Genomic DNA, 12687 nt, shown 5'->3' with positions numbered 1-12687 from the left:
AGAGGTTTACTCACCTTTTGTTCTATTTTGTTTTTTTTTCGCCTAAATTTACAACACAAATTTACTAAATTAAATCCTTCTGAATTTAATGGTGCCCGAGCAGATCATCCAAATAAAGAAATACAAAGTAATTTATCGATTTTCAGCATAAAACTAACCAACTAAATCCTGATACACCCATAGCTGTGTGGATTCAGGGTTGCATACTGTTACATACCGTTGCATACTGAACAGTCTCTTGTGCCATCTTGTGGATTAAGCATTTAGTTTGAATCTTAATGTTTGCTTTTCTATCGAATCACAAACATCTTCTTGATAATCCACACTTAGTTTTCACCTGACTTTAGATAGACCAGACTATCTGTAGCTTTAATTCACTGACATTGCGCCTTACAACTTTTTTAACGAATGCCATATTTGTGGAGGGATGGGGGGGAGATTTGCAGATCAATGTAATTGAACTGCAGAGTTATAAATTAGTTGAATTATGAAAAGATTTTTATACCAATACAAAATATTTTCCTGAAGTAGTTTTCAGGTCAGCTGGCCTTTGAGGCATAGATACATGCTGAACAAAATTATTTCTGCCTACTCTGACAACTTAAATGAACTCTCTGATCAAAATATGAAACAAACATGTGTTTAGTTTACAATATTCACACAATTAATGAAGAAATAATGCACTCTTTCGCACAAAGGGGGATTGATTTGTCCTTGTTTTTTTTTGTTTTTTATCACAATGGTAAAGATGAGAACTGTCTAAGATCTAAAAAAAACATCCCACAGACTACAAATCACTTGCCAAAGACCTTCAGAGCCCCGATTCAACTGTTTGCAATGTTATCAGTGTTATCAATAAAGTAGCTGTGTATCTACATGTAAACCATGTGGAAGAAGTGTGTAAAAGTCTGTGTGGATTGTAGAGAAAATTCAAGAGTTCTGCAGTCAGCCTGTCAGGGTTATGAAATGGACTCAGAGACAGAAAGAAGTCAGGGGGATCTTGGTCCAGAAGGCTTTTGGAAGTGATGGTGACCATTTCATGCTCATAAATCAAAGCAACACAAGATATGTGATAAGAAAAGAAGACGTAAAATGCATCAAACCAACCAAAGATACTACAAACAGATAGAGAGATGGAATGTAAAAAAATGGCAAACAAACTTGAAACAGTTTCAGAGTGTAAAAACAAACTCATAATTATAGCCAAATTGTAGCCTCTTTGTGAAAAATGAGTAAATGTCCATTAAAAACAGCCTGCAATGATTTGCAAATCTCATAAACAGAACTTTTAAAAAAAAAACCATAAAATGTTGAAGGTAAGACATTTTACCGTTTCATGAAAAAAATTTGCTCATCTTCAGTATGAAGACAGCAACACATTTCAAAAAGTTGGGATAGGGCACTGTTACCACTGTGTGGCATCTCCTCTTCACAGTCTGTAAACATCTGGGAACTGAGGGGACCAGTTGCTGGACCTTTGGAAGAGGAATGTTGCTCTATTATTGATTTATATTGGATTATCTCTGCCTAACAATCCTGGGTTTACTTTGTCACATTTTGCCTTTAACTTGCATGCAGGTCGGTTAAACTTTTTTTCTTTCTTTTCTCTCTTTCTTTAAAGGTATTACGGTAAATGTATTTCGTATCTATTCGGATAACTTCGGCAGTCACGTGATCTACTTCATTATTTTTCCCTGGCTGGTTATTGGTGGTGTAGAAGCAGTTATTTCTTTGTTAAATTACTTGAATATTAAAATCAAACATGGAAATTGGGACTGAAATAAGCAAGAAAATTCGAGTGAGTAACAATACAGGTTAAGTTTGAAAAGCCTTCTTGGTTTACGTTAACGTAACTCAGACGTTGCTAGCTCATTAGCTTGCTAGCTTGACCGTTTCAGGCAAGCAGAATATCATTTGCTTTTATTTATAAGGCCGAGGGTTTGATTCTTGACTTGATAACGTCTTCAAACGGCTGACTTTTTATGTCCGGCAACTTCTTGGGTTGCTATGTTGTCGGCTCATACGTATTGCTTAGTTTTTTGGTAGTGAATGATAACAGCTAGCATGCTATTCATGCTTTGTACAGATGACTTTCTTTTACATGTGTCATTGATCTGTTTTAGGCTGCTATCAAAGGCAAACTCCAAGAGCTTGGTGCATACATTGGTAAGTGAATAAAACTCAACCAGTTCCTGTTGGGTAATAGATGTTGTGTAAAGCAATCCAACATTATGTGTTTTCACTTGCAGATGAGGAGCTCCCAGACTATATCATGGTAATGGTTGCAAACAAGAAAACCGCCCAACAGATGACTGACGATCTCTCACTTTTCCTTGGAAACAACACGGTTAAATTCACAGCATGGTACGATTAAAGCAAAGTTCTTAGTTTCTTGGTTGCAACAGGATAACGCCTACCTATTTATTCTAACCCTAATTTGTTGGCTTATTTCAGGCTACATGGTGTCTTAGAGAAATTAAGATCTGTTGCTGGAGGTAAGTCAGACTCCGATGAAGGTTCTCTGCCTTTTTTAAAAAAAAAAAATCATTTAGCAAATTTGTCTTTTACACTGATATGTTGTCCTGTAAATTATATATATTCCATGTTTTCTTCTCCTATTGATTGCATGTTTCTTTCAGAGCCTGCATCCCTTGGGCAGCTGGAGTCTGACACTGGAACTGTAGCTGAGATGTATCAATCATCTGTAGGTGAAAACGGACGAGCAGAAGAGTTGAAAGTGTTGACAGTGTCAAGCTCACGCTTTGATAGGACTGAAGCCCGCGTGTCCAGTTCTGCTCATGAAAGCAGGTTAATTAAATGTTTTTTTGTACTCGCACTCTGAATCACAGTGTTTACACGTGGATTATCTAAAAAATAAACATATACTTAATTTCGTTGTTAACAGGAAAGAAACTTTAGACAAGGGCTCCTCCAAACTTACCTCAACTATAAAGCCCCTCATGGAGCCCCTCCCCTCAGAGGCTGTTATTGACATCAAACCAGAGATGGATGATGATCTTATTGCTGAGGAACCTGTCGAAATTAGCAACAACCACGGTCGTGTACGCCGTGCAGCTAGTAGACCCACTGCTGAAATCTACAGACCCGGTCAGAGCAAGTTTACTTCGGTAAGCACTGTGGACATGTGTCGACCCACTGAAGGATCGTCTCATATGAGGCAGCAGGATGGCAGGAGCAGCAGAACCTCCAGAACTGGATCCAGCAAGGTGCCGGTACGGCGTCTTTTAATGCAAATAATTTCTGCATATTGTGCTCAGTTTTTGTTGGCAACATGGCAGAAAGGTGTGATGAGGGACCCATAATATTGTTGTTATACATGTGTTGCACAGCAAGAAGAGTTGTCACGGAAGCGAAAGGCACCGGTGGCAAGTTCTGTCGTACGTGTGAACCGAGCAGCAGACGAAGACAGCGATGATGCTGAAGAAGAGGAGACAAGTTACAGTGGCCGAGGCCTGTCCAGCAGAGTGTCCCTGCCGTCCAAACCAGAACGGAAGTCAGTTTTAACATCTCATTTAGGATTTTTGCCCATATATATATATTTCTATATTCTGTATTCCTTTGTCTTTTGGTTGTTTGTATGGCTATAACTTATCATTGATACGCTTTCCTTGATTTTAACAGTGTTGCGGTTTGTATCATTTCAGACCTACTCTCCCACCAGCCAAGCAAGCCAACAGAAATCTGATATTGAAGGCCATCTCTGAGGCACAGGACTCAATAACCAAAACTACAGCCTACCCAACGAGTACGTTTCCGGCTACTGTTCATTTAGCCTTGAACACGCTCTGGTTAACTTCAGGACATGAAGTTATCGCTTATCACTACCTCTGTCTGCCCTTCCCCTACAGTGCCACAGAGACAGACTGTTCCTGTGGCGCCTCGCACTCGCCTGGCAAGCAGCGAAGAGATGACTGCAGCCATCCAGCTTGTCCAGGAGCACCTTCACAGCTTGGCCCCCAGGGACCAGGCCTACGCCACGGCAGATCTTCCTCCCTCCAGAGCGACAGGTGTGCAGAAAGTTTAACTTGGCTTTAACATATCAAATATTATCTGGAATGCCAACTTCCCTGTTGAAGGTGACACATTTATATTGTGATTTCCTTCCAGCGCCAACCAGATCGTTAGCTTCACGCCTTCAGTTGGAGAACAGTGACAGAAGAGAGCAGAATGAATATAGTGAGTATTTTTGTTTCAGTCTGCCAGTTTTAGACACATTTTCTATCTACACCAGATGATGCAATAAAGGTTTTTATGAATGTTGATTATTCTGTCACTTTTATTGGGAGCTTCAGAGCTGAATAGGTCTAACATGTGTTAGATTTTCTCCCTAAAAGAAAGTTTAAACAACTTCTGTATCCTCAGATCTGCTTAAAACTTCCTGCTTTACATATTTGCATTAGTCATCCCTCCAGGTGGGGAAGTCACCGCCTGCTGTGAGCCAAAGACATTCGATACGCGCTCTTTCATAATGAGTCGACCAGTGCTGGAAGAATCTGCTCTTAGAATTCCAGTCCAGCCTGCTTTACCTCGCACTGTCCAGGCCAGGTACTCTTCCAGTATTGTACTTGAATATTATTCAACCTAGCCATTCATCAATAAGAATAGATGGGTTCCACTGTAGGATTGTCATTTTCTCCATTTAACCCTGCTTAATTTTTGTCTCACACTAGTAGAGAGGGGGGTGATTCTGCCAGTCCCAAGTTCATAGTGACATTAGATGGGGTACCAAGCCCGATGGGCAACCTTGGAGACGGAGATATGGAGCTGGATGATGTGAGACCGCCTACAAAGGATACCGAGGCATCTGGCCATGTCCATAGAGAGTCCAAACTCAGCATCTTTCATAGGCTTCAGGGAAGAGTCACCTCATCAGAAGGTGGGGTCTCAGCAGAGTTGTTCTTTACTGTACCCTGAGATAAAACTTGATTTATCAACCGTATTTCAAAATACGGTCAGTAAATTGGTGCGTTAGTCATTTTATTTGCCTTGACTTTGTGTCCTGTGTTGACAGATGACAGGATGGACATTGAGATGACTGAGGAGGACGCCATGCCTGGGAAGAAGCAGAAGGTCATGGAGCGCTGCAAGTTCTGGCCAGTGTGTAAAAGTGGAGATGAGTGTTTGTACCATCACCCGACAACTCAGTGCAAGTAAGGAGCGGTGGTAGAAATGGTACAAATGATGGGAGGTGTTTCAGTCCTTTTAGTCACGATTTATGATTCTTTTTTATGTGTTTTGCTTTTCCAAAGGACTTTTCCCAACTGCAAGTTTGGGGATAAATGCCTGTATGTGCATCCTAATTGTAAATACGATGCCCGTTGTACCAAGCCGGACTGTCCCTTCACCCACGTCAGCCGCAGGAGCACTGCTGCTCCTCCACCCAGACCAGGTGACCTCTCACTGCCTTTATCGTTCGTTGGGTAAACACGTACCGCCTGACCTGCTTTTCTGTTTATTCATACTGCACTGAGACATTTTCACCAATGATCAAAAAACACAGGTGGATTAATCTTGGACGATTTGACTCATTCACAGAACAATTCAGCAGCAAGTGATGTCAGAAGTCAACATCCGTTGGAGAGCGTTTTTTTTAACTTACTATCATATGACAGAGTTGCTGTTAGAAAGTAAAAATACAACAAATGACGTTCAGCTTCTTTACACAGGAAAAAGGTGGCATTAAAAAGATTTTTGGTGGTTATGTTGCAATTAGAATGCCAGCATAAAATGCTTTATATTGAGATAAATTAGGTGTTAGTCACCACCTTCCTCAGCCATTTTCACATCCGTTTAAGGTTAGCGCCAACAGTTGAATCCCGTTTTCGTAAAACGGAGATGATAAATCAGCAGAACACATAACTTCTGCTAGTGTGTATCTAACTCTTCTTTGTGTGTTCACAGCAGCACAACCAGTACAAACGACGACCGTGTGCCGATTTTTCCCAGAGTGCAAGAAAATGGACTGTTCGTTTTATCATCCAAAGGTAAACACACGTGTCATGTAGCACGGAAGCCATTTGTTACATGGGGGATTTGTTGCCGAACTGACTTTTTCTCCTCTTCTCTTCAGCTTTGTCGCTTTTCGACGCAGTGTAAACGAGCCGGATGTACCTTCTACCATCCAACCACAGCTGTGCCGCCGAGACACGCTCTTAAGTGGACTAAAGCTCAGAGCAGGTGAACAGATGGTCGTACATCAGATAATCCACAGTGTTTAGTTTCACAAAGACGGAATATTTCTCAAGCTGTGGATAAAGGAATCCTCTCCACCAAACCACAATGATTCAGCTCAACTTCTGCATAACAAGGCTTCACCCAGTTAAACGCTTTCATTCACGATCGAGAGAAAGCCATTAATTTTCGTTGTCTGCGTCTCCTAAATGTGGAATTATTTTAAGATGAGATCAAAGAAAAATTCACCAGGAAATAAGGCTGATGTTAAGAAATGTTGGAGATCCTTTTTTTTTTTCCATTTTTCATTTCAAGCACTAATTAACCTCTTTCTGTCTCACAGCTAAGTAAGTCCAGAGAGTCCAACAGAAGCTCGACAGTCAACGTGTGAAACTGTGGAGGATCTTTTTTTAACTGTTGATTTTTTTTTTTTTCTGTAGGTTCATCTTCTGTTTCGTTTCCTTTTCATGTGTTGTTTGGGAATTATTTTTCAGAAAAAGTATTTTGTAAGTGGAAAGCTGGAGTTTTTTGCTGATGTCTCCAAAATATTAAAAACTTCCATTTGATGTTTAAACCTATTTCATGTCATCATTTGCCTCTTTGAGATCTCGGTTTATTGGAACAGTCACCGCTGACAGACCATCTTCTGCTTTTCAGCATTTGGTTGTTTCATGAAATGCCACAACTTTGTCAATAAAAAAATATTGTATTGTATAGTCCATTTAGGCTTGGTTTTAGATGATAAGGAGCCGGTTATACAAGAGGTTAACCTGATTGATTGTCTAATTTTCAAAAAATATGAAAGTAAAGCTACTTTTGAGCAACTGTAAAGACAGAAAATGTCTCCAACTTATTTTCCCTCCCTTGGAGATCAAGTACTTAGCTTCACAAGCGGATCACATTAATTTACTCTTCATGATATGCAACTACAGACAAAGTGGGAAAGGTGTGACATAAGATGCCCCCCAGCAGTCTAGGCCTATAGCAGCTTAACTATGGGATGTTCCAGGGTCACCTGAACCATCCCTCACTATAAGGAAAGTTTTAAGCCTAATCTTAAGGGTAGAGAGGGTGTATGCTTCTCAGACATTTACTGGCAGCTGGTTCCACAGAGAGGGGCCTGATAACTGAAGGCTCTGCCTCCCATTTTACTTTTAGAAACTCTGGGAGTCACAAGTAAACCTGCAGTTTGGGAGCGAAGTGTTCTGTTGGGGAAATATCTAAGAATGAGATCTTTAAGATATGATGGAGCCCGGTCATTAAGAGCTTTATATGTGAGGAGAAGAATTTTAAATTCTATTCTGAATTTAACAGGAAGCCAATGAGGAGAAGCTAAAACTGGAGAAATATGATCTCTACTGTTAGTTCTCATCAGAACTCTGGCTTCAGAGTGTTTTACATTCAAAAACATTTTTAAAAAATGTAAAAAGTAAGCCATGAGTCCAGCAGTGGGCCAAATCAATCTTCATCAGCTGCAGTTTTAATATTCGCCACGAGATGCCGTTCATATCTCCTGGTGACGTCACGTTTATTGCACTTAAATTGTCTGTGTGCGACTTTCTTTTCTACGCCGGGCGCGGTGGCGCGCGCCTGTAATCCAAGTTACTGGGAGGCTGAGGCTGGCGGATCGTTTGAGCTCAGGAGTTCTGAGCTGTAGTGGACTATGCCGATCGGGTGTCCGCACTAAGTTCGGTATCGATATGGTGCTCCTGGGGGAGCCCGGGACCACCAGGTCGCCTAAGGAGGGGTGCACCGACACAGGTCGGAAACGGAGCAGGTCAAAGCCCCCGTGCCGCTCAGTAGTGGGATCGCGCCTGTGAATAGACGCTGCAGTGCAGCCTGAGCAATACAGCGGGACTCAGTCTCTTTTATACTCATCTTTAAACCACTGTCACGACACACACCGACTGTTATGTCTTTACACTACGCATCATCATGTTTGTCTTCTTATTTTCTTCACAGAGTAGCAGTACGGCTTGGCCTACAGCACCTCCTATTGGAGGACAGCTGACACTACACCAATCTTTCATTTTCTCCTGGTGCCCCAAGTGGCGACAAACTACAACTATACAGGTGATTGTGTTGACAGTTTAGTCTCATTCAGTTTTTATAAAGAGCTCTCAAAAGTCACAGGAGGCAACTTACATTTTCCAATAAACAGAAAAGGATTTGAGATGGCATATTTGAGTTTTCATGGTTATGGTTAATATTGGATTCTTTTTGCTACTAGAGGCTACAATCAAACCAGAATTTGGGGAAATGGAGAAACACTTCTAGCTATTTCAGTCTATTCTGTTATGAGATATATTTACCCGTAACAGGTTGTTCGTTGCTGAAAAGCTTCTCTTTTATTCGGCCAGTCTTTGTGGCCTGCCTCGGATACCGCAGTGATGAGAGGCAACATTGCTGTAAGAGACAAATGAAACTTCTGCCGTGGTGGACTCCGTTTGATATATTTCAGTGCACTCAACTTACAATTATATGAGAGATCATTTTGTGAACATCTCAAAGCTCTGAGTTATTGTTTCCACAGCTGATTTCACATCTGATACTCAAAATAACAAGAGGCACGTGCATCCGTGTAAAAGTGGGTTTTAGACAAAGAAAATTCAAACAAAACATTTCAAACATTTCAAGCAGGCATTGTTTTTATTCTGGCTGCTTTCTTTGTGATCTGCGATCAACGTAAAGCCCCCCACCCCCCAATACCACACACACGCACACACAAACACACGCACAAACACTCCCACAGGAAACTGATTTTACCGAGCTGATCAGACGTCAGACTGACATTTATCCCACTTTGCCTGGTTTCAGTCTGTTCTGTTTCAGGTATACTTTCAGAATGGTGACATATAACCCAGCAGAGGTTGTCAGTCAACAGGTGTGTGGGTGTGCAGGGCATCTAAGCAAAATTTTGATAGTTTCGTCTCCCTCTTTTTACATATTTCAGTGTGAACATGTACGATGATCGATACTGAAAAAAAAATATAGCATTGCTGCGCATTTAGAGTGAAACGAGTATTCTGAGGATTTATCTGTGAAAGCATTCAAACAAGTGTTATTTTCCACCGCTGACGTCACAGACTGTCAAACTCTCTGTATGAACTTCTATTTCTCGTCGGGCGCGGTGGCGCGCGCCTGTAATCCAAGCTACAGGGAGGCTGAGGCTGGTGGATCGTTTGAGCTCAGGAGCTCTGAGCTGCAGTGGACTATGCCGATCGGGCGTCCGCACTAAGTTCGGCATCGATATGGTGCTCCTGGGGGAGCCCGGGACCACCAGGTCGCCTAAGGAGGGGTGCACCGACACAGGTCGGAAACGGAGCAGGTCAAAGCCCTCGTACCGCTCAGTAGTGGGATCGCGCCTGTGAATAGACGCTGTAGTGCAGCCTGAGCAATACAGCGGGACCCAGTCTCTTTTACACTCATCTTTAAGCTACTGTCACGACACACACGCCGACTATGTATTTACAACACGCATCAGCTTCTTTATCTTCTTATTCCCACCAAAAACCTTCACAAAGTAGCTGCACTGCTTGTCTTACAGCACCTCCTATTGGAGGACAGCTGACACAATACTACTAAAAATAACATCTGTGTAGCACTTTTCTTGACAATCTTAAAAAGGGCTTTACAAGATATGATGGGTTCCAAATAGATGGATGACCATCCATGCATTTATTCTCTACTTGTTTTATCTAATTCACGGTTGCTTGGGGAGCTTGAGTCTATCCCAGCTGCTATCGGCTGAGAGACAGAGTACACCCTGGACAGGTCACAAGTGATGGCAGCTCCTCTTCACAAAAACACATTTGTGAAAGGCAACAATAAACAAAAGTATGCATAACTATTTGAATGTCCAAAAATAAAAATAAAAATAAAAAAGACCTGATTTCTGAGATTATTTTAAGTAGGAAAAAAAGCCAGGACTGAACAACATGTTTCATTGGGCTTTAAAACTAAGGTTAGAGTCTAATAGGGTGATGTTATTTGATAGGCTGCTGAGATTAGAACCAAGATGACAAAAAGAATTTGCAGGACCGTAGCAGAATGACCTCTGACACATCATCACTGAATTTTAGGACCTTTTTCAGCCATTTTGGATTTCATGTGGGTTTACTGGCATGGACGGCTCATCAGCATAAAAATGGTTATGGTCTTGAATAATCTGGCCACAAGTCACAAGTCAGCTGAGCTGTCAAGATTGAAAGTGATTGAAAAGGTTCTATTGGAGAGATACTGTATGGGGTAATAACGTAAGAGTTTAATTCCTTAATTAATGATGCAGGAGGTTGTGTTGAGATTGACAGCATCAAAGGCAGAACTTAAATCTAAAAGGACTCAAATCAAGCAGTCTCATCCATCTGTACTTCATCAACCTCACTCAACACTGCTGCCGAAGGTGCTGCTACTTTATTGCAACACATATTTGTGAGAAGTATTCAGCTGAGCAACTCTAAATAAATAGATTTAACCAAATAGCCTGTCTGACAGTGGATAAGTGATCCAAGTGTATTCATTCAATGTAACTTGTTCCCACTGAATATTTTTTCTTTACCTTCCTTGAAGCAGATGTGTAATAATTCAAATTCACACCTACCATTCAGAATGACGAAGTTGAACATTCGAGGATTGACGCCGGGGATGTTATTAGTTGCCTCATATCTGACGCAACACGCGAAAGTTTAAACATTTCAGAGGGTGTTCATTTTAAAACAATGAACAACCTTAACTGTACTTGTAAATGGAAGTAAATCTAAAGAGTCGTTTTTCTTTTACTAAGCTATTCTTTTAAAGAATAAGTTTAAGACATGAACAAACAATCTGGTTTATGTAACTTAATGTCAATAATATCCCTCACTATGGCATGCAATTTCACGTGATCAAGACTGGGCCAATCAAAGTGAAAAAAGAAGGGAGATTTTTACAGACTGGACTTTACACATTTGGCACAGTGACTCATACATGTTCTCTACTTTGACAAGAATATTCAGCATACAATATGTGCAGTTACGTTAATTTTTGCACTCAAAAGCATCTGAATGATTCTTATTAACTGCGCATTAAAACCCTCCCACAGTCATTTCCAGGGAAGAGAGACCACATATAAGGGTATCTCAAACGCTGCCTAAACAAGGGTTTTTCCAAGAAAGCGGGGCCTGATAAAGAAGCGTGAGCGCTGTTTACAGCTGTACTTAAAGTTTGTGAAAACCACCGTCACTTTTACGAAACACGACTCAGGATGGATGTTACACAGGCAGCTGTGTAAAGTTTAAACTTGGCTGCCGTCGATAAACCTCCATCCACCCTCACGCACTGAAATAAAAAGAGACTGGAGAAAAAGAAAAAAACGAAAAGGACAAGAACAAGAACAGTTACAAAGCAGATGCGCAGTTTGAAACTGTACACTCAACATTTTGTGCACAATCATTCAGTGGGTTCTCGAGCATCGTTAAGGCGTTTCAGGTTTCTCTGAATATGCGCATTTGTTTTCTCCCGGCTCAGTATTTACACTATACCGTGCTCTGTCCTGGTTACAGCATAACTGAACTAATCAGCTTTCCTCCTTTCTTTTCTTTTTTACAGTTTCAACTCTGTTGGACAGCGTTAAATGCCAAGTATTAGAAATGTCTGCCCTTGCCCAAGCTCTTCAAAATTCCTGTGATGGTGGAACATGTTTTTGTGTGGGAGGACTGTTCTGCCAAGCAAAGCTGTTTTAGTCCTGATTCTTTTTTTTTTTTTTTTCTTTTTTCTCACTAGAAAATCTTGTTCTTGCACCACCAAATGCTTTCTCGTGATGGGGGCAAACAAGAAAAGGACCCACAAATAAAGGGCACAGACAGCTTTACATTCGTCACACCCTCGCTGGACTTATGTGAAAAAGTTTCCTTTTTGGCGCTGAAGTCATAGTCCAAGAATAAAAACATTTTTTAGAGTTCCAGCATGTTCTTCCCCCTGGCACTGTGTACATTCAGTCAAATTGTACATTATCTTAAGGATTCCCCATCCTTCATCATCTTCACATACAGTAATTTATCGTGAAAGGCAACAAGGGGATTTGAGAGGGGTTTTGGGGAGCCCCTTGAGCATTTCTAAATGCAAAAACCCTTGACATTGCCTCACCTATCTGCAGCTGGTTTATCGCAAACAAGACAGTGTGGTGCAATTCTGGAAATTACCATGAAACGTGTAGATAATCAAAAACTAGTCATCCATATGGAGGTTTGGGATGTCTCTTGAGGATTAAGACGAAACATAGCATCTCATGTGGCTGCTAAAAAGAAAAAAGAAAAAAAGAGGAAGAGGTTATGTCTGTGATGCCTGTTTTACAAACATCTTTTCTGAGAAAGTGTTTTAAAAATAAATTGAATTTCATTCGAGCTACTTCTGAAGACAGCTACTTATTTTCAACTGTAAGAAAATGTAGCATTCAAAAGATTATGCGGGGTGTTAAATGTCCCGCTGTATATTATTAAGATGACTTTAAGATGACTT

At 41.0% G+C, this 12687-nt stretch overlaps 1 protein-coding gene across 4 annotated transcripts; it reads left to right on the top strand.

The window, feature by feature from the left end:
• Window positions 1-1664: 1664 nt before the first annotated feature.
• Window positions 1665-6766, top strand: zc3h14 (zinc finger CCCH-type containing 14). Of its 4 annotated transcripts, none has more exons than XM_072362290.1 (17): window positions 1665-1798; window positions 2124-2166; window positions 2250-2364; window positions 2455-2495; window positions 2640-2808; window positions 2906-3227; window positions 3351-3514; window positions 3666-3766; window positions 3870-4028; window positions 4129-4197; window positions 4422-4566; window positions 4692-4897; window positions 5033-5171; window positions 5271-5410; window positions 5923-6005; window positions 6092-6198; window positions 6536-6766. In XM_072362290.1, the coding sequence occupies exons 1-17, from the start codon at window positions 1763-1765 to the stop codon at window positions 6537-6539; spliced, it is 2043 nt and encodes a 680-aa protein (XP_072218391.1). In that variant the 5' UTR covers window positions 1665-1762; the 3' UTR covers window positions 6540-6766. The 4 variants fall into 4 exon arrangements, with proteins under 4 accessions (XP_072218391.1, XP_072218390.1, XP_072218389.1 ...); XM_072362289.1 differs by having other exon boundaries at window positions 2906-3233; window positions 4695-4897; XM_072362288.1 differs by having other exon boundaries at window positions 2906-3233; window positions 5926-6005.
• Window positions 6767-12687: the final 5921 nt, after the last annotated feature.

Source organism: Leuresthes tenuis, unplaced genomic scaffold (assembly GCF_036924035.1).
Source record: "Leuresthes tenuis unplaced genomic scaffold, fLeuTen1.0.hap1 SCAF_13, whole genome shotgun sequence".
NCBI lineage: Eukaryota > Metazoa > Chordata > Actinopteri > Atheriniformes > Atherinopsidae > Leuresthes > Leuresthes tenuis.
Note: the sequence above shows the minus strand (reverse complement) of the source record. Positions and strands in the feature narration are given on the sequence as shown.